Genomic DNA, 20,490 nt, shown 5'->3' with positions numbered 1-20,490 from the left:
GCAAACCTGTTGTTGTTCAGTGACCTTGTGTCAAATGCAGTTTGCTTTGAAGCTTAGCACCAGATGTGACTGTTACTTTCCATCTCCTGAGGAAGAATAGCTTAGCCTGGAACTGCTGTAAATCTACAGTGCGTCATAGAGTCATAGAGTTTTACAGCACAGAAAGAGGCCCTTCGGCCCATCGTGTCTGCGCCGCCCATCCATCCCTGTCCAGTCTAATCCCATTTTCCAGCATTTGGTCCATAGCCTTGTATGCAATGGCATTTCAAGTGCTCATCCAAATGCTTCTTGAATGTTGTGAGGGTTCCTGCCTCCACCACCCTTTCAGGCATTGAGTTCCACATTCCAACCACCCTCTGGGTGAAAAAGTTCCTCCTCAAATCCCCTCTAAATCTCCTGCCCCTTACCCTGAATCTATGCCCCCTTGTTATTGACCCCCCCACTAAGGGGAAAAGTTCCTCTTTATCTACCCTATCTATGCCCCTCATTATTTTGTACACCTCAATCAGGTCCCCCCTCAGCCTTCTCTGCTCCAAGGAAAACAACTCCAGCCTGTCCAGCCTCTCTTCATAGCTGAGGCGCTCCATCCCAGGTAACATCCTGGTGAATCTTCTCTGCACCCTCTCCAAAGCAATCACATCCTTCCTATAGTGAGGCGACCAGAACTGCACACAGTACTCCAGCTGTGGCCTCACCAGCGTTTTGTACAGCTCCATCATAACCTCCCTGCTCTTATATTCTATGCCTCGGCTAATGAAGGCAAGTATCCCATATGCCTTTTTAACCACCTTATCTACCTGCTCCGCTGCCTTCAGGGATCTATGTACATGTACACCAAGGTCCCTCTGACCCTCTGTACTTCCTAGGGTCCTACCACTCATTGTGTATTCCCTTGCCTTATTTGTCCGTCCAAAATGCATCACCTCGCACTTTTCAGGGTTAAATTCCATTTGCCACTTTTCCGCCCATCTGACCAACCCGTTTATATCGTCCTGTAGCCGGAGGCTTTCCTCCTCGCAATTTACCACCCCACCAATTTTCGTGTCATCTGCGAACTTACTGATCATACCTTTTACATTCTCATCCAAATCATTTATGTAGATCACAAACAATAAGGGACCCAGCACCGATCCCTGAGGTACCCCACTGGACACAGGCTTCCAGTCACAAAAGCAACCTTCGACCATCACCCTCTGCCTCCTGCCACTCAGCCAGTTTAGGATCCAACGCGCCAAGGCACCCTGGATCCCATGGGCTCTTACCTTCTTGACCAGTCTCCTATGCGGGACTTTGTCAAAAGCTTTACTGAAGTCCATGTAAACCACATCCACAGCATTTCCCTCATCCACCCCACTAGTCACCCCCTCGAAAAATTCGATCAGATTTGTTAGACATGATTTACCCTTGACAAAGCCATGCTGACTATCCCCGATTAATCCTTGCCTCTCCAAGTGGAGATTAATTTTGTCCCTCAGAATTTTTTCCAATAATTTCCCCACCACAGATGTTAGACTCACTGGCCTGTAATTCCCTGGTTTATCCCTGCTACCCTTCTTGAATAATGGTACTACGTTAGCTGTTCTCCAGTCCTCTGGTACATCCCCTGTGGCCAGAGAGGTTCTGAAAATTAGTGTCAGAGCCCCTGCAATCTCCTCCCTTGCCTCCCACAGCAGCCTGGGATACATCTCGTCCGGGCCTGGAGATTTATCCACTTTTTGGCCCGCTAAAACCGCTAGCACCTCCTCCCTCTCGATGCTAATATGTTCAAGTATGTCACAGTCCCCTTGCCCGATTTCTATGTCTGCATCGTCTTTCTCCATAGTGAACACAGATGCAAAAAATTCATTTAAAACCCCGCCTACATCCTCTGGCTCTACACACAGATTGCCACTTTGGTCCCTAATGGGCCCTACCCTTTCCCTGGTTATCCTCTTGCCCTTAATATACTTATAAAACATCTTAGGATTTTCCTTTATTTTGCTCGCCAGTGTTATTTCATGGCCCCTCCTCGCCCTCCTAATTTCTTTTTTAAGTATGCCCCTGCACTTTTTATACTCCTCTAGGGCTTCTTCTGTCTTTAGTCTTTTGTAACTGCCAAAAGCCCCCCTTTTATTTCTAATGCATTTTTGTATATCCCTTGTCATCCAAGGTTCCCTTTGCTTGTTGGTCCCACCCTTGACCTTTACAGGAACATGTTGGCGTTGTACTCTCTCTATTTCCCTTCTGAAAGTCTCCCACTGTTTTGATGTGGATTTTCCTATAAGCAGCTGCTCCCAGTCCACTTTGGCCAGATCCTGCCTTATCATATTAAAATCGGCCTTCCCCCAATTTAGAACCCTTATTTCCGGGCCGTCTTTGTCTTTTTCCATGACCACCTTAAATCTCACCGAATTATGGTCACTGTCGCCAAAATGCTCTCCTACTGACACTTCCACCACTTGCCCGGCTACATTCCCCAGAATTAGGTCCAGTACCGCCCCCCTCTCTTGTAGGACTTTCTACATGTTGGCTCAAAAAGCTCTCCTGGATGCACTTTAAGAATTCTGCACCCTCTAAGCCTTTCACACTCTGACTGTCCCAATTTATATTGGGGAAGTTGAAATCCCCCACTATTATTACCCTATTATTTTCGCACTTCTCTGAGATTTGCCTACATATCTGTTCCTCTATCTCCCCCTGACTGTTTGGGGGCCTATAGTACACTCCCAGCAAAGTGCTTGCCCCCTTTTTGTTTTTAAGTTCTACCCATATGGCCTCATTAGAGGAACCCGCTAATATATCATCCCTCCTTACAGCAGTAATTGACTCCTTAATTAATATTGCAACACCCCCTCCCCTTTTACACCCCCCTCTGTCTCGCCTGAAGATTCTATACCCCGGAATATTGAGCTGCCAGTCCTGACCCTCCCTCAACCATGTCTCCGTGATAGCAACAATATCGTACTCCCATGTGTTCAACAACAACTTCAGTTCATCCACCTTATTTGCAAGACTCCTTGCATTAAAATAAATGCCTTCCAGCCCTGCCATATTCTCTTTTGCCTTCACATATTTGCTCTGCCTTCCCAGCTGACTTGTTTTTCCCTCTGTATTTGGCCGTAAATCACCCCCTACTATAGCTCCACTCTGTACCCCAACCCCCTGCCAAGTTAGTTTAAACCCTCCCCAGCAGTGCTAGCAAACCTCCCCGCAAGGATATTGGTTCCCCCCTGGTTCAGGTGTAAACCGTCCGACTTGTACAAGTCCCACCTTTCCCAGAAGCAGACCCAGTGATCCAGGAAACTAAAGCCCTCCCCCCTGCACCATCCCTTTAGCCACGCATTCATCTGTTCTATCTTCCTATTCCTATACTTACTAGCACGTGGCACCGGGAGTAATCCAGAGATTACAACCTTTGAGGTCCTGCTCCTTAATCCTTCACCTAGCTCCCTAAATTCTTGCTGCAGGACCTCATCCCTCTTTTTACCTATGTCGTTGGTACCAATGTGGACCACGACCACTGGCTGTTCTCCCTCCCCCTCCAGAATGCCCTGCAGCCGCTCAGTGACATCCTTGACCCTGGCACCAGGGAGGCAACAAACCATCCTGGATTCACGTCTACGGCCACAGAAACGCCTATCTGTTCCCCTTACTATAGAATCCCCTACCACTATTGCTCTCCCACTCTTTTTCCCCCCTTCCTGGGCAGCAGGAGCACCCCCAGTGCCAGGAAGTTGGCCGCTGCTGCCTTCCCCTGGTGAGTCATCCCCCTCAACAGTATCCAAAGCGGTATACTTGTTTGAAAGGGGGATGTCCGCAGGGGTTCCCTGCACTACCTGCCTGCGTTTCTGTGGCCGTAGACGTTGGTACCAACGACATAGGTAAAAAGAGGGATGAGGTCCTGCAGCAAGAATTTAGGGAGCTAGGTGAAGGATTAAGGAGCAGGACCTCAAAGGTTGTAATCTCTGGATTACTCCCGGTGCCACGTGCTATTAAGTATAGGAATAGGAAGATTGCAACTGTTCGCATCCGTTTAATATTTAATAAACTGGTTTGGCAGTTTATAGGCTAAAGCCATAGGCAAGTGGAGTGTCTCATCTACAGCCTTCTGAAATAGAGTAAGAATGGAGAGAAACAGTAAGCCAAAATACAGTGCTAACGGTTTTCTGCTCAGTCCTTCGGCTCACGATATTGGGGAGGTAAAGGCACCTTGAGTTCATGGAGAGCAAGGGATTGTCCAGGGGAGTGATCGGAGACACTGAGCCAATAAAATATATCTGGACATGACCACTGGCCTTGGATCAGGCAGTATTATCCATTGGATTATTTAGCAATTCATAAAAATAACAAGGAAACAATGCTAACACTACTGAACAAATGGGAAACTGATCACTGAACTAACACTAAGCAGGTTAAGAAAACTACCAATGAAGAATATCACAATTGTTAAAACAGCTCCAGAAATTAGCAAGGTAAGCAGGGATCCAACAAAACATTCAAAACATTTTTTAAATATGCATTCAAGTGCAATGTTTCGTACTCATTGGATTGCCAGCTCAGCAGCTGCTCACTCCGGCTCACAATCAAAAATATTCCATTTGCTTCGCAAGGCCCCCTTTCAATTTCTATGGCTCTCGTTTCCGGACGGCACATGAGCAACACACATGGTATTTCCGTGCTTAACAAAAATATCACACAAGATCTGCTAGTGATTTTTTTCCCCCCAAATGGTATGGCAAGAGGATTAAAAACAATGACCATTGAAGTTGAATATCCAGTGAAAATAAATGTCAAATAAAAATGAGGTTTTGAAATTAATGTTAATGTTTTACAGATGGCCAGCTGAACAAGTACAGATCGCGCAAAAAATAATTCCACTAGACACTAAGAATTATGCAGAAAATGTATTTCATTCAAATGTACTTCCTAATGTAACACCAAACCTATTAAACCACCATCGAGAAGATGCTGAATACAAACAGTAAATTGGACAAAAGAATCTAGTATCACTACATATTTTCACAGTGATTAAAAAGCAGAATTTTTTCAGTTCTGACTGGCTAATATTTGTAGTTGTCATTGAATACTTCACATCAAATGCTGAAGGTCAAACAACCATGAAAAAATGTTGACCCAATTTCTTGCACCAGTCAATTAACACAGTGGAGCAGTGGAAGGCTGGAAAATTAATGTGCTTCACCTTGAAGCAAGCATCTGCTTAACCTTCAAAACAGATATAATCCTCCAGCTGAAAAGGAGTCTTGGCATCGGGATTCCTTTTTAAAAAAAAAGCCACTAAATTGCAAAATATTATTAATATTCTTTCCTACTCTTGCATCCATTTCAGCCCATTTTTAAAATGCTGCATTTCAAGAGTAAGTGTTAGTGACAGCACAGAGGATTCCGCCTTGGACTGGTTGCAGAGCTGAGAGAGAGATAAATAAACAGTTGATGACTCATCTCCAAGCTTATAAGTATCTCCAACACTTAATGTTCAAACAAATCTAAATTACAGCTGACAAGAGGATGAACAAAAGGATGTTAAAAATGGTGACATATTTTTATCAATACTCCACCTTTAGCATACTAATTTCATTTGCTGCAGAGCATAAAGAATAAATGGTAAAAAGAATTTATGGAAAAATACTGTTACGTATTCTGATTAGTGAAAAATCAGAAGCAGATAGACTCCCAGTCAGACATTAAACCAAGTGATCTTGTCACTATCAAAGATCATGAATGTTAAGTGCTGAAGGAACATAAATACACCTGATGATAACAAATGAAACAAAAGTTCTTCACAATGAACAGAAAATTTGCTCAGTTCTTTTCCAAGACCACTTTGTAAGTAGCAACTCGGCAACATTTTCTAACCAACATTCAACAAAAATCCACTTCAGTGTTCCTCCCACAAGTTGCAGAGATATGTGGAACATTTTGTGGGAAAACGTGGAACATTCTTTGTTCCAGTCCTACTCGGGTCCCCTCCCTCACCTCTTTCTCCGGTACATTGATGACTGTATCGGTGCCGTTTCCTGCACTCGCCCTGAACTAGAGAATTTCATTCACTTTGCTTCCAATTTCCACCCTTCCCTCACCTTCACACGGTCCATTTCCGACTCTTCCCTTCCTCGACTTCTCCGTCTCCATTTCTGGGGATAGGTTACTGACAAACATTCACTATAAGCCTACTGACTCCCACAGCTACCTGGACTACACTTCCTCCGCTTCCTATAAGGACTCTATTCCATTCCCCCAGTATCTCTGTCTCCGCCGCATCTGCTCTGACGATGCCACCTTCCATACCAGTGCTTCCAGTAAGTCTTACTTTTTCCTCCCGAGGATTTCCCTCTACCTTGGCCCTCAACCGCGTCTGTTCTATTTCACGCACTTCTGCTCTTACCCTTGCCCCTTCCTCCCAGAACCACGATAGGGTTCCCCTGGTCCTCACCTTTCACCCCACCAGCCTCCACATTCAGCGGATCATCCTCCGCCATTTCCACCACCTCCAGCGTAATCCCACCACCAAACACATCTTCCCTTCCCCTCCCCTCCCTTTTCAGCATTCCGAAGGGGCCGCTCCCTCCGCGACACCCTGGTCCACTCCTCCATCACCCCTTCGCCCAGCACCTTCCCGTGCAAGCGCAGGAGATGCAACAACTGCCCTTTTACCTCCTCCCTTCCCACTGTCCAGGGCCCAAAACACTCCTCCTAGGTGAAACAGCGATTTACTTGTACTTCTTTCAATTTAGTATACTGTATTCGCTACTCAAGATGCGATCTCCTCTACATTGGGGAGACCAAACGCAGATTGGGTGACCGCTTTGCAGACCACCACCGTTCAGTCTGTAAGCGTGACCCCGATCTTCCGGTCGCCTGTCACTTTAATTCTCCACTTCACTCTGATCTCTCCGTCCTTGGCCTCTTACACTATTCCAACAAAGCTCGAGGAACAGCACCTCATCTTTCGATAAGGCACTTTACAGCCTTCTGGTCTCAACATTGAATTTTTTTTTTTTTATTCGTTCATGAGAGTGGGTGTCGCTGGCAAAGCCAGCATTTATTGCCCATCCCTATTTGCCCTTGAGAAGGTAGTGGCGAGCTGCCTTCTTGCACTGCTGCAGTCCGTGTGGTGAAGGTATTCCCACAGTGCTGTTAGGGAGGGAGTTCCAGGATTTTGACCCAGCGACGATGAAGGATCGGCGATATATTTCCATGTCAGGATGGTGTGCGACTTGGAGGTGGTGGTGTTCAACAATTTCAGACTATAACCTCGGCCCCTATTTTTCTTCGATTATTTTTTTCCCTTTTTTTTCCCCCTCACATGATGATTCTTCCATTGCCATTTACACCTCATCTAAAGTCATCTGTTTCTTAACTTGTCACATTACCATCTCCTTTTGCCTCGCACCATCATCCCTTTTGTCTTTTAATCTCTCCTGCCTTCCAGCCTATCACAGACCTTCCCTTTTGTTCTTTCCTCCCCTCCCTCCTTTCCCTGCCCCTACACTTGCTTAAAAATCTGTCCCATCTCCAACTTTTACCAGTTCTGACGAAGCTTCATCGACCTGAAACGTTAACTCTGTTTCTCTCTCCACAGATGCTGCCTGACCTGCTGAGTATTTCCAGCATTTTCTGTTCTAATTTCAGCATTTTGCTTTTGGATTTGTGATGGGTAAGTCACGTCTGAATAATTACATTTTTATAGGCTGTCACTAACATGGTGGATAGGGACTTCCAGAAGCCATGAGCAGATTCCACACAAGAGATTAGTAGCAAAAATAAAAGCAGAAGAAATTGGAAGTAACCTTGTGACATGGATTGGTAACTGGTAAATGGACAGGAAACAGAGATCAGGGATAAAGGGAATGTAATCTGATTGGTGGGATATGACAAGTGGTGTTCCCAGGGACTTGTACTGGGGCCTCAGCGTTTCATCATATTATCAATGACTTGGATGGAGGAATAAAGAATTATACATCCAAATTTGCAGAGATCACCAAGTTAGGAGGTGCAGTAAATTGTATGGATGGGAGCAGGAAGTTACAAAGAGACATAAAAACAGATTAAGTGAGTGGTCAAGACTGTGGCAGATGGAGTTCAACGTAGGGAAGTGTGAGGTCATCCACTTTGGATCCAAAAATGACAAATGGGAATATTTTCTTAATGGAGAGACTAGGAACTGTGGAGGAACAAAGGAATTTGGGTGGCCAGGTACATAAACCACTAAAAGCTAGAGCACAGGTACAAAAAGTAATTTAAAAAGGCCAATAGAATGTTGGCCTTTACCTCAAGGGGGCTGGAATACAAAAGTGAGAAAGTGATGCCTCAGATGTATGCAACCTTGGTCATGATCCATCTGGAGAACTGCATTCAATTTTGGGCACCGCACCTCACGAATTGGCCTTGGAATGGGAACAGTGACGATTCACCAGAATTATCTCAGGCCTTACAAGGTTAAATTATAAGGACAGGTCGCACAAACTTGCATTATATTTCCTTGAGTTTTTGAAGGGTGATCTAATTAAGGTGTTTAAAATGATAGAGAATCGATAGGGTAGCTACAGAGAAACTATTTCATCTGGCGAAGGAATCCAGAACAAGGGGGCACATCATACAATTAGAACGAAGCCATTCAGGAGTGAAACCGAGCAGCAGTTTGTCCACACAAAGGGTCGTTTAAATCTGTAAATCTCTCCCCCAAAAGGCCGAGAATGCTGGGTCAATTGAAATTTAAGACTGAGCTCAATCATTTTTATTCGGCAAGGATATCAAGGGATATGGAACAAAGGCGGGCAAATCGAGCTGAGGTACAGATCAGCCATGATCTGTTTGAATGTCGGAACAGGCTCAAGGGGCCGAATGGCCTACTCTTATTCCTATATTCCCTCAGGTAGGTCCAATGGGGAGGGGTGAGGCAATGCTGAAGGCGACAAGCCCTGGCCTGCAGTTCTTTTGTGGAGCCAGGAGAAGCAATCCTGCTCCTTCCAACTACACCCAAAAAATAATAATTCTGGGGCTGTTTTCCCAACCCTTAAGGACCGCTGGTAAGCCTGCTTAAGACCCAGTACAAATAGGTGGAGCCTATGGTGGGTAGGGGAGTGTCTATGGATGTTACCTATATGGACTTCCAGAAGCTCAACCCATTTGTACTCCAATTTTGCAATCGAGGTCCGACAACTGGCATAGGACAAGGATTCAGATAAACAAATCAGCACCTATCGCCCGATCTAATATGGCAGCCAGTTTTCCCCTTATGTTATGCTCAAAAATTAGCAAAATAAGGTTGAATTTCTGCCCCATTGTTCCTTTGGATAAGAAACGAAAGGAAAGAAAAATCCGCCTGGGTTCCTGATGTCAATTGTGCTTCTCAGATGGTGCATTTATATGAGCACCTGGCAAGGGCAATCAGGTTCAGCTGCTGTGCACCCCCCACCCCAAACATGATCAATGCCAAGACTTGTACATGTGCGAGAGGGTTACGAGCACACGTGGGATACACATTGTAGCTTGAATACAGAAGCGAAGAAACAGGGACAAAAATCATGTAGCATAATAGCGAGAGGGGGTCTGGAGGCTGCTGAGCATTGAACAATTCCTGCAGTCACAATAATCTCAGTCTGCAGCCTCAGCATTTATTCAGCACGTATGAATTGTTTAATGTCTCGATCTACTGATCTCAGATCAAAAATTGCACAATAAAAACAAAAAGAAACATCAGAACTGCATACTCCCACCTTTCCAAGCGGCAGCGTGTTTATGGGGGAATTGGGAAGGGGTTAGAAGTTAATTTCAGTCTTGTTTGAAAGTAGACTTACAAAATACTTTTACTTTTTTTTTTTTTTTTGAGAGGTGCTAAATGAATTGATGGCCACGAGGATACTTACAATGCCAGGTGACTAAAGGAGATTCACTGAAGGAAAAACGTTACTCATCAATAGTGACCTGGATTGAATTAACCCGAGAAAGTATAATTTAAAAATTGAGCACTTCAGTCAGAAGAGAAGTCAGGAATCACCATACAGGGAAAGCTTACATTACCAATAAATAACAAAGTACTGCACAAACATTCGAAGCAGGCTCGCTGATTGTTGTATTCCAAGAACAAATATGAAATTATGCAATCAATCCATGAATGGTCCCATCAGTTTCTTGCATAAACACAACCAGCACCTCATTTGTCTAGCCACAATTTCTGCACAAAATACAAAAGGCTTATTACAAAAAAAAGAAAAACTTCAATCTGAAACAGCGAGTACATAATCAGTAACAACTCCAAAAGGTGATGAGTCTTAGGATGAAGTGGTGACGAGCTGAAAAAGATCACAATCATTTCAAACAAATAGCAGGGTTGAGGCTCCATGAAAATCCCCATCCTCAATGATGGTGGAACCCAGCACGTGAGTGCAAAAGACAAGGCTGAAGTGTTTGCAACCATCTTCAGCCAGAAGTGTCGAGTGGATGATCCGTATCGGCCTGCTCCTGAGGTCCCCACCATCACAGAAGCCAGTCTTCAGCCAATTCGATTCACTCCACGTGGTATCAAGAAACGGCTCAGCACACTGGATACAGCAAAGGCTATGGGCCCCGACAACATCCCGGCTATCGTGCTGAAGACTTGTGCTCCAGAACTAGCTGCGCCTCTAGCCAAGCTGTTCCAGTACAGCTACAACACTGGCATCTATCCGGCAACGTGGAAAACTGCCCAGGTATGTCCTGTCCACAAAAAGCAGGATAAATCCAATCCGGCCACTTAACGCCCCATCAGTCTACTCTCAATCATCAGCAAAGTGATGGAAGGTGTTATTGACAGTGCTATCAAACGGCACTTACTCACCAATAACCTGCTCACTGGTGCCCAGTTTGGGTTCCGCCAGCACCACTCAGCTCCAGACCTCATTACAGCCTTGGTCCAAACATGGACAAAGGAGCTGAATTCCAGAGGTGAGGTGAGAGTGACTGCCCTTGACATCCAGGCAGCATTTGACTGAGTGTGGCATCAAGGAGCCCTAGTAAAACTGAAGTCAGTGGGAATTGGGGGGGAGAACTCTCCACTGGCTGGAGTCATACCTAGCACAAAGGAAGATGGTTGTGGTGGTTGGAGGTCAATCATCACAGCCCCAGGACATCGCTGCAGGAGTTCCTCAGGGTAGTGTCCTAGGCCCAACCATCTTCAGCTGCTTCATCAATAATTTTCCCCCCAACATAAGGTCAGAAATGGGGATGTTCACTGATGACTGCAGTGTTCAGCGCCATTCACAACTCCTCAGATAATGAAGCAGTCCGTGCCCTCATGCAGCAAGACCTGGACAACATTCAGGCTTGAGCTGATAAGTGGCAGGTAACATTCGCGCCACACAAGTGTCAGGCAAGGACTATCTCCAACAAGCAAGAGTCTAACCACTGCCCCTTGACACTCAATGGCATTACCATCACTGAATCCCCCACCATCAACATCCTGGGGGTCATCATTGACCAGAAACTTAACTGGACCAGCCACATAAGATACTGTGGCAACAAGAGCAGGTCAGAGGCTGGGTATTCTGTGGTGAGTGACTCACCTCCAGACTCCCCAAAGCCTTTCCACCATCTACAAGGCACAAGTCAGGGGTGTGATGGAATACTCTCCACTTGCCTGGATGAGTGCAGCTCCAACAACACTCAAGCTCAACACCATCCAGGACAAAGCAGCCCGCTTGATTGGCACCCCATCCACCACCTTAAACATTCACTCCCTCCACCACCAGCACACCGTGGCTGCAGTGTGCACCATCTACAAGATGCACTGCAGCAACTCGCCAAGGCTTCTTCAGCAGCACCTTCCAAACCCTCAACCGCTACCACCTAGAAGGACAAGGGCAGCAGGCACATGGGAACACCATCACCTGCAACTTCCCTCCAAGTTACACACCATCCTGACTTGGAAATATATCGCCGTTCCTTCACAGTCGCTGGGTCAAAATCCTGGAACTCCCTCCCTAACAGCGCTATGGGAGTACCTTCACCACACGGACTGCAGCGGTTGAAGGCAGCAGCTCACAAACACCTTCTCAAGGGCAATAAATGCTGGCCTTGCCAGCGACGCCCACATCCCATTAACGAATTTTTAAAAAACACTCCTGACTTGTGCCTTGCAGATGGTGGCGAAGCTTTGGGGAAGAGGTGAGCCACTCGCTGCAGAATATCCAGCCTTTAACATGCTCTTGTAGCCATTTATGGAGCTGGTCCAGTTGAGTTTCTGGTCAATGGCAACCCTCAGGATGTTGAATGTGGAGGATGTCACTGAATGTCATGGGGACGTGGTTGGACTCTCTCTTGTTTGAGATGGTCACTGCCTGGCACTTGTGTGGCCTGAATGTTACTGCCACTTATCAGCCCAAGCCTGGATGTAGTCCAAGTCTTGCTGTATCCAGACATGGGCTACTTCATTGCGACTGGAGCTGAACACTCTGCAATCATCAGCGAAGAGCCCCACTTCCATACGAACATCTGACCTTATGATCTATCTACGGTTGGATGATTGGTAGAAATGTACTACACAGAATAACACAGAAAACAGCGAATCATAGCTTTCTTGTTTTGGCAACCCCGAACAATTAATTACACCGATACATTAATACACTGAAATGTTACGACATATAGGATATCTCACCCATAAGATTTAATACAATTAAATGTTATTACCGCTCCAAAATGCCACTTAACACTGTTAATTCTAAAGGCCATAAACAAAAAATTATGGTCATTGTACGAGTAGCAGAAATCTGTGTTTCCAACACATAATTCGTTGTGAAGGACTCAGATCAAATTGATTCTGGAACGTTATGTGCTTCTGCTGCTCACTGATGTTCATCTGCAAAATCATCATCTAAATAGTAAAATATATAAATGAACCTATAAACAAATTTATAGTGAAGTATTTTCAGTATATAATTGCAGACCACCAAAAATTCACTTCTTTCCATTTAATCTTATTTTATTTTGCAAAGGTGCCATTGAACAACATATACTGTCGATGCAAACACCTCAATTTAATATACAAGCATCTCACCAAAGTATGAACAGCCGCAATATCATGCTCTTATGTCAGCCTTAACCGGGGATTTAATCCTTTAATCCTTGCTCTCATGTTTTTCAGCAATTCAATGACACTCTTATCCAGTTGTACCTGTCTTTACAGCTATCTCCTCGCTTGTTTTGACTTTTTCTTACACTACTGCAGTTTGTGCCTTCAATGTCTTTAAGCTCACTTAACCAAATAGATTGGGCTGGAAAAATGGCTGTAATAAAAAGGTTCTACCATGCATACATAACTTTTTTCAACACACTGACATTAAGACATCAATATTCAAAAGACTTCCAGCAAACTGTTCTTTAGCTCAGACAAGCTTCCATCTGGTTTTATGGTCATATCGTAATACGCACTTAAATTGCACCAATGCTGCAAATCATTCCTGGCATCATTTCATCAAGCTCCTGCACATATCATCTCACCCTATGTGCTGTGCACTTTTTTTCCCCTGGCATTAATGAATAATTTCCACAAAGAATGTGGCCCCCTCAAGGGACACATAGCCATAATTTAGAACTGCAAATGCTACAAACCCAATTCTGGGAGCACATAGGAAGCTGCAACACTAATCTAGGCAGGTGCCTTTCAGCTGTTTTTGGCCCAAATCAGTTACGACAAGGAGCATTGTGTGTTGTTCAACTAGAGAATAGAATTAAATAGCAATTAGTACCAAAAAATGCTATGCTTTAAAAAAAAAATCAATGTTTTGAGTAATATTTCAATTATTAACCTTTTGGCTACTGGAATTTGATACCAATCCTCAATTTTTTTTCCACTTTTCTTGTAAATGCATTTCAATAATTGCTCTCTCTGTTTATACTATTTCTCATCATCCAAGATATTCAACATTTTGACCATGCAGACCATTTCTGCAGCTGAACCAGTTCCTCAGATAACGTGCAGTCCTCAGCAGGTAAATAAGCCCATTTGACCAAAATATCAATTCACTGCACAATCAAAACCACAATTCCGCAAATGCTTCATTCATTAGGCATTTCATTTGCATACAAAACATAGATTCCACAAACAATTTTGATACTTTTGATTATATTCTATAAATTTCAATTAATATAGCGAAGTTATCACTTGCTGCAATTCAAATTCATTTGGTTTTTAATTTTAGCAAGAAAAAGCTATAATTTCTGCTGTCAAGAATACTTCAGATGAAGAAACAAAAAGAACACCTAATGCAGATCAGAAGATTTCAATGTTTATATTACCAATAAATAATTCGAAGTACTGCACGTATATTCTAAGCAGGCTCTCTGATTGTTGTGTTCCAAGAACAAATCTGAAACAATCCAATCAATAAAAATTCAATGAAACAAACCACAAGAAGCTTGACCTCCCTCCTCTCATCATATCTAATAAAGCGACAAAAATGAAAACTGAGATAGCATAAGCTTTGTCCTACATTTATCTATGAATATTGCGACTCTACATACTCTGGCTATATTTCTTGTTGCCACTCACCATCATCCATGGCCATGTTTCTACAAAAGCTCCCGCTTGCAGAGTGAAATACCAAATCTGATCCTGAAGCAGCTGAGTAACTGTAGGTGCCTGTGCCGCTATCTCCAGTGCACCACACAGATAAGCAAAACACTATGTGACCTAGTCAGATCTGCAGTTTCACACTGCAATAGCCAACAGCTGTTGGATGAGTTCAGAATAAAAGTCACCCTGCTTACAGGGTTTTATGCAAAAGGCTCCTGTCGTTTGTAAAACAAATACCTGAAATCACGTAGGCTCCAGATGACCCACTTGGCACGGACATAAAGATATACTACGTTTCTGAAAAACAGCTTCACACAAGCACACAGAACACCTACTGTACATCAAAATTCTGCTCACTGGTCACAAGCTTCCAGTATAAAGACTCTTAAGAGAATCACAACACAAGACACATGTCCAGTAACCAGAATCTCTGTATTCCCTACAGATGCTGAACGGAATCAGACAGCAGTCACGTGGGCCAAAGGATTAAAGCTTATCTGCATAATATTAAATATTTTGTATTATAAGCTGAAATTGCATTATAAGCAGATCTGCACACAAATGTGTTAATTCAAACTTCTGAATCAGGCAATGCTTTATAGAAAAAAAAGAAAATATTTCTTTTACATCTGAATAAGCAGCACATGAAAACAAAAGCATCAAAGGCTTCAGTGTACGGGAAGCTACATAACATTTTAGGTAGAATGGTCCTATTGGAGACAGCGACACAAGCCGACAGGATACGCAGGTGCAATGAGTGTGCAATGAGCCTTTTGTCATGGAAAATTACAAAGCATTTCAACTTCCAGGCTTCATCAATTATGACAGCTGAGCAAGAACAGAGGAACCAAAGAAGCTAAATGAATGCAAATCAGCACAAAGCAAACAAGAAAGGCCTCTGTAGCTTTATTAACAGTCAAAATTTTCTGTTTATTCCAGGCATCCCTTGAGCAAATCAGGCCTAAATAAAACTCGACAATCAACAATCCTCTGAGTGCCAAAGCCTTAGGAGGAAAAGGTGGCAATATCTTCTGCAAAATTAGCAATTCAAACCAGAACTGTAAAATTGTAAACATTTGGAAACCGCAATTAGCATTATCAGACGTTATTTTAATTACTTCATCAAAGCCAAATGCAGTCTTCAGGTCAAGCACGATTAGAGGGCAGAAGATAATTCAATCAGGGATGTTGGAGGACTATGATGATGGATGTAGAGCAGAGTTAAAAACCAGGGGAACATGGGGAAGAGGGAGCATGATTAGTGGCCAGGGGGAGGGTAGAACCCAGTAAATGGTTAAAGAGAAGTTAGAGGGCTTGGAGAAGGGGTGAGAGAATCTAAGACTGCTGGAGGACCCCAGACTAGGGTGGAGCCCCAAGCAAATGTCCGCACTGTTATAACAAGTGATACCAGTACAGTAAGCCCAACCAGAGAGGAGGGGGAAGCAGGGAGGTGAGGTGATCTGGGGTAGGGAGTAGGGTGTGTTTGGAGGGAGGGAAATTCTTCCATATATTCCATTAGAGCTCTAACACTGAATATGAATGTACATTTAATCATGTTATCATAATACACAATTTCCTAAAGATAGAATAGCAGGCAATTTTATTTTACAAACAATTATAGTAATTTGAATGGATGCCAGTTTAACAGATTCTACTGCAAAAATAATGAAAAATTGGTAAATAACTGTCAGGACAAAGTGGAATTGGCATTTGCTAGTAGAAATGATCCACAGTTTCTGTGTTTTGAGTGTGAAAGGAGCAGAGTTGAACTGTATATTAAACAAAATGCTCAAAGAAGAGCAGGGCCGAACTTGAAAATCAAGAGTGGGAGTGAAGTGGAGCTGTGCCCGATATGGTAATTGCAGCAGCCATTTCTCTCCCTTTCCAAGGGCCTGTTGCCTCCATCCCCGCCTGTGCTGATTTCATGAGGCCTGGTGACTTTCTGTGACCCTGGATATGAGTGCAACAACGCTGTGATTCTGGTCCCAGTTGTAAATCATAAAGACAGTTACCGCAGCAGAACTGGACACTCGGGTGATGCGCAGCACAAGGGTGCTGGGTCCTCAGAGTAAAAGCTATTATGAGACATAGCAGCAGCCAAGCAAATAAACAGCATGAGCAGGTAACAATGGGCCAAATCTTACTGGAGTGGCGCATCTCGTGGAATGCACTAAGACAGACTTTTTCCTGCAACCTTCAGCTTGAATATAATTTGCATCAATAACTTGCTGGAAGTGCAAGGACATCTGGGACCTCAGTGAATGATGAGAACAACAGTGTTTCTCTTTAACCAATGAGATTGATGGTTTGCGACAGAAACAGAATTTAAATATCGAGAAAGAAACTGAGAAGGAGGGTGAATTAGAGTAAAATCATACATAGGAAATAGGAGGCGGCCATTTGGCCCTTCGAGCCTGCAATAACGGACATTCAATAAGATCATGGCTGATCTTCTACCTCATCTCCACTTTCCTGAACTATCCACACATCCCTCGATTCCCTTAATATTTAACAATCTATCAATCTGTGTCTTGAATATATTCAACGACTGAGCCTTCACAGCCCTCTAGGGTAGAGAATTCCAAAGATTCACCACCCTCAGTGAAGAAATTTCTCATCTCAGTCCTAAATGGCCGATCCCTTATTCTGAGACTGTGACCCCTGGTTCTAGACTCCCCAGCCAGGGGAAACATCCTCCCTGCATCTACCCTGTCAAGCCCTGTAAGAGTTTTGTATGTTTCAATGAGATCACCTCTCATTCTTCTAAACTCCAGAGAATATAGGCCTAGTCTACTCAATCTCTCCTCATAGGACAATCCCCCCGTCCCGGGAACCAGTCTGGTGAACCTTCGTTGCACTCCCTCTATGGCAAGTATATCCTTCCTTAGGTAAGGAGACCAAAACTGTACACAATACTCCAGGTGTGGTCTCACCAGGGCCCTATATAATTGCAGTAAGACGTCTTTACTCTTATACTCAAATCCTCTTGTAATAAAGGCCAACATACCATTTGCTTTCCTAATTGCTTGCTGCACCTGCATGTTAACTTTCAGTGACTCGTGTACAAGGACAACCAGGTCCCTCTGAACACCAACATTTCCCAATCACTCACCATTTAAAAAATACTCTGCTTTTCTATTTTTCCTACCAAAGTGAATAACTTCACATTTCTCCACATTATATTCCATTTGCCATGTTCTTGCCCACTCCCTTAGCCTGTCTACATCCTCTTGAAGCCTCCTTGGATCCTCCTCACAACTTACATTCCCACCCAGCTTTGCATCATCAGCAAAATTGGATATATTACATTTGGTCCCCTCATCCAAATCATTGATGTAGATTGTGACTAGCTGAGGCCCAAGCACTGATCCTTGCGGTACCCCACTAGTTACAGCCTGCCAACCCGAAAATAAACCGCTTATTCCTACTCTGTTTTCTGTCCGTTAACCAATCCTCAATCCATGCTAGTCTATTACCCCCAATCCCATGAGCCCTAATGTTGTTTAATAACCTCGTGTGTGGCACCTCATCAAATGCCTTCTGAAAATCCAAATACACCACATCCACTGGTTCCCCCTTATCTACTCTGCTAGTTACAACCTCAAAAAGCTCCAATAGATTTGTCAAACACGATTTCCCTTTAATAAATCCGTGTTGACTCGGCCCAATCCTATTACAGGAAACTTTGCGCTATCCGGAGGTGAGCTATCCGGCAATCTGGAGCCACCGGCAAAAATCAGCAGCCATTTTTAATTCTTTTTGTTTGTTTTTTTTGCTTTGTTTGAACAGTCAAGCTGTGCAAGGTCTGTAGCTATAGCAACAGCTTCAGCTACAGAGCTTTAGGGCCACACCCGAGTGTTTAGAAGCAGTGTTTGTTGTCAAATACGGATCTCCGTATCTCTCAACATTAACTCTGGAGAGTACGGCAGTTTTGAGGCAACGGCAGCAGCTCGGTCCCGTGGGTGCCGGATAGCACAAAGTTTCCTGCATTATTTTCTAAGTGCCCTGTTACCACATCCTTAATAATAGATTCTAGCATTTTCCCAACTACTGATGTCAGGCTAACTGGCCTGTGGTTCACCATTTTCTCTCTCCCTCCTTTCTTAAATTATGGGGTTACATTTGCTACCTTCCAATCTGCAGGAACCGTTCTAGAATCTATGGAATTTTGGAAAATTGCAACCAATGCATCCACTATCTCTACAGCCACCCCTTCCAAAACCCTAGGATGCAGGCCATCAGGTCCAGGAGATTTATTGGCTTTCATAACAACATAAGAAATAGGAGCAGGAGTAGGTCATTCGGCCCTTCGAGCCTGCTCCGCCATTCAATGAGACCATGGCTGATCTTCTGCCTCGGTGGCATAGTGGTTAGCACTGTTGCCTCACAGCGCCAGGGACCCGGGTTCAAATCCGGCCTCGGGTGACTGTCTGTGTGGAGTTTGCACATTCTCCCCGTGTTTGCGTGGGTTTTCTCCGGGTGCTCCGATTTCCTCCCACAGTCCAAAGATGTGCGGGTTAGGTTGATTGGCTACGATAAAAAAATTGGCCCTTAGTGTTAGGGGGGATTAAATACGTGGGGTTACGGGGATAGAGCTTGGGTGGGATGGCTGTCGGTGTAGGGACCGGGTGCTAGGGTTTGGATGATCAGCCATGATCTCGTTGAATGGCAGAGCAGGCTCGAAGGGCCGAATGGCCTACTCCTGCTCCTATCTTCTATGTTTCTATGTAACTCCATTCACCGGCCCTATCGCCATATACCTTGATGCCCTTACTAGTCAGAAATCTATCGACTTCTGTTTTGAATATACCCAATGACTGAGCCTCCACAGCCCTCTGGGGTAGAGAATTCCAAAGATTCACCACCCTCTTTGTGAAGAAATTTCTTCTCATCTCAGTCCTGAATGGCCTACCTTTTATCTTGAGGCAGTGGCCCCTGATTCTAGACTCCCCAACCAAGGGAAACATTCTCCCAGCATCCACCCTATCAAGCCCTGTAATAGTTTTGTATGCTTCAATGAGATCCCCTCTCATTCTTCTGAATTCAAGAGAATACAGGCCTAGTTTTCTCAATTTCTTCTCATGCGACAGTCCCGCCATTTCAGGAATCAATCTCGTGAATCTTCATTGCACTCCCTCTATGGCAAGTATATCCTTCCTTAGTTAAGGAGACCAAAATTGTATACAGTACTCCAGGTGTGGTCTCACCAAGGCCCTATATAATTGGAGTAAGACTTCTTTACTCCTGTACTCAAATCTTCCTGTAATGAAGGTCAGCATACCATTTGCCTTCCTAATGGCTTGCTGCATCTGCACATTCACTTTCAGTGACCCATGTACAAGGACACCCAGGTGCCTTTGAGCATCTACATTCCCCAATCTTTCACCATTTAGGAAATACTCTGCCTTTCTGTTTTTTCACATTTATCCACATTATATTCCATCTGCCATGTTCTCGCCCACTCACTGAGCCTGTCGAGATCCCCTTGAAGCCTCTTCACAACTGACACTGCCACCTAACTTTGTATCATCAGCAAATTTGGAAATGTTACATTTAGTCCCCTCATCCAAATCATTGATATAGATTGTGAATAGCTGGGGCCCAAGCACCGATCCTTGCGGTACCCCACTAGTCACAGCCTGCCATCCTGAAAAAGACCCGATTATCCCTACTCTTTGTTTTCTGTCTGTTAACCAATTCTCAATCAATGCTAGTATATTACCCCCAATGCCATGTGCCCTAATTTTGTTCACCAATCTCGTGTGGGACCTTACCGAAGGCCTTCTGAAAATCCAAATACACCACATCTACCGGTTCCCCTTTGTCTACTCCACTAGTTACATCCTCAAAGAACTCCAATAAAGTTTGTTAAACAAGATTTCCCTTTCATAAATCCATGTTGACTCTGCCCAATCTTACTACTAGTTTCTAAGTGCCCAGTT

The 20,490-nt window shown here is 44.1% G+C and overlaps 1 protein-coding gene across 35 annotated transcripts in view; it reads right to left on the bottom strand.

The window, feature by feature from the left end:
* clasp2 (cytoplasmic linker associated protein 2) overlaps positions 1–20,490 on the bottom strand; it is a 453,349-nt gene that overhangs the window by 329,539 nt on the left and 103,320 nt on the right. The window contains exon 1 of one of the 35 annotated variants that reach the window (XM_085993882.1): positions 14,786–15,013. The exons of 32 other annotated variants lie outside the window; for them this stretch is intronic. In XM_085993882.1, the coding sequence (XP_085850008.1) occupies positions 14,786–14,828 (43 nt within the window). In that variant the 5' untranslated portion in view covers positions 14,829–15,013. Of the gene's footprint in view, positions 1–13,584; positions 14,132–14,524; positions 14,749–14,785; positions 15,014–20,490 lie in introns of those variants that run through there. 2 more of the 35 variants (XM_085993883.1, XM_085993884.1) reach the window with 2 other exon arrangements.

The sequence above is a fragment of the Somniosus microcephalus genome, chromosome 7 (genome assembly GCF_052327205.1).
Source record: "Somniosus microcephalus isolate GS21.2 chromosome 7, FLI_Smic_1.0, whole genome shotgun sequence".
Taxonomy (NCBI): Eukaryota; Metazoa; Chordata; class Chondrichthyes; order Squaliformes; family Somniosidae; genus Somniosus; species Somniosus microcephalus.
Note: the sequence above shows the minus strand (reverse complement) of the source record. Positions and strands in the feature narration are given on the sequence as shown.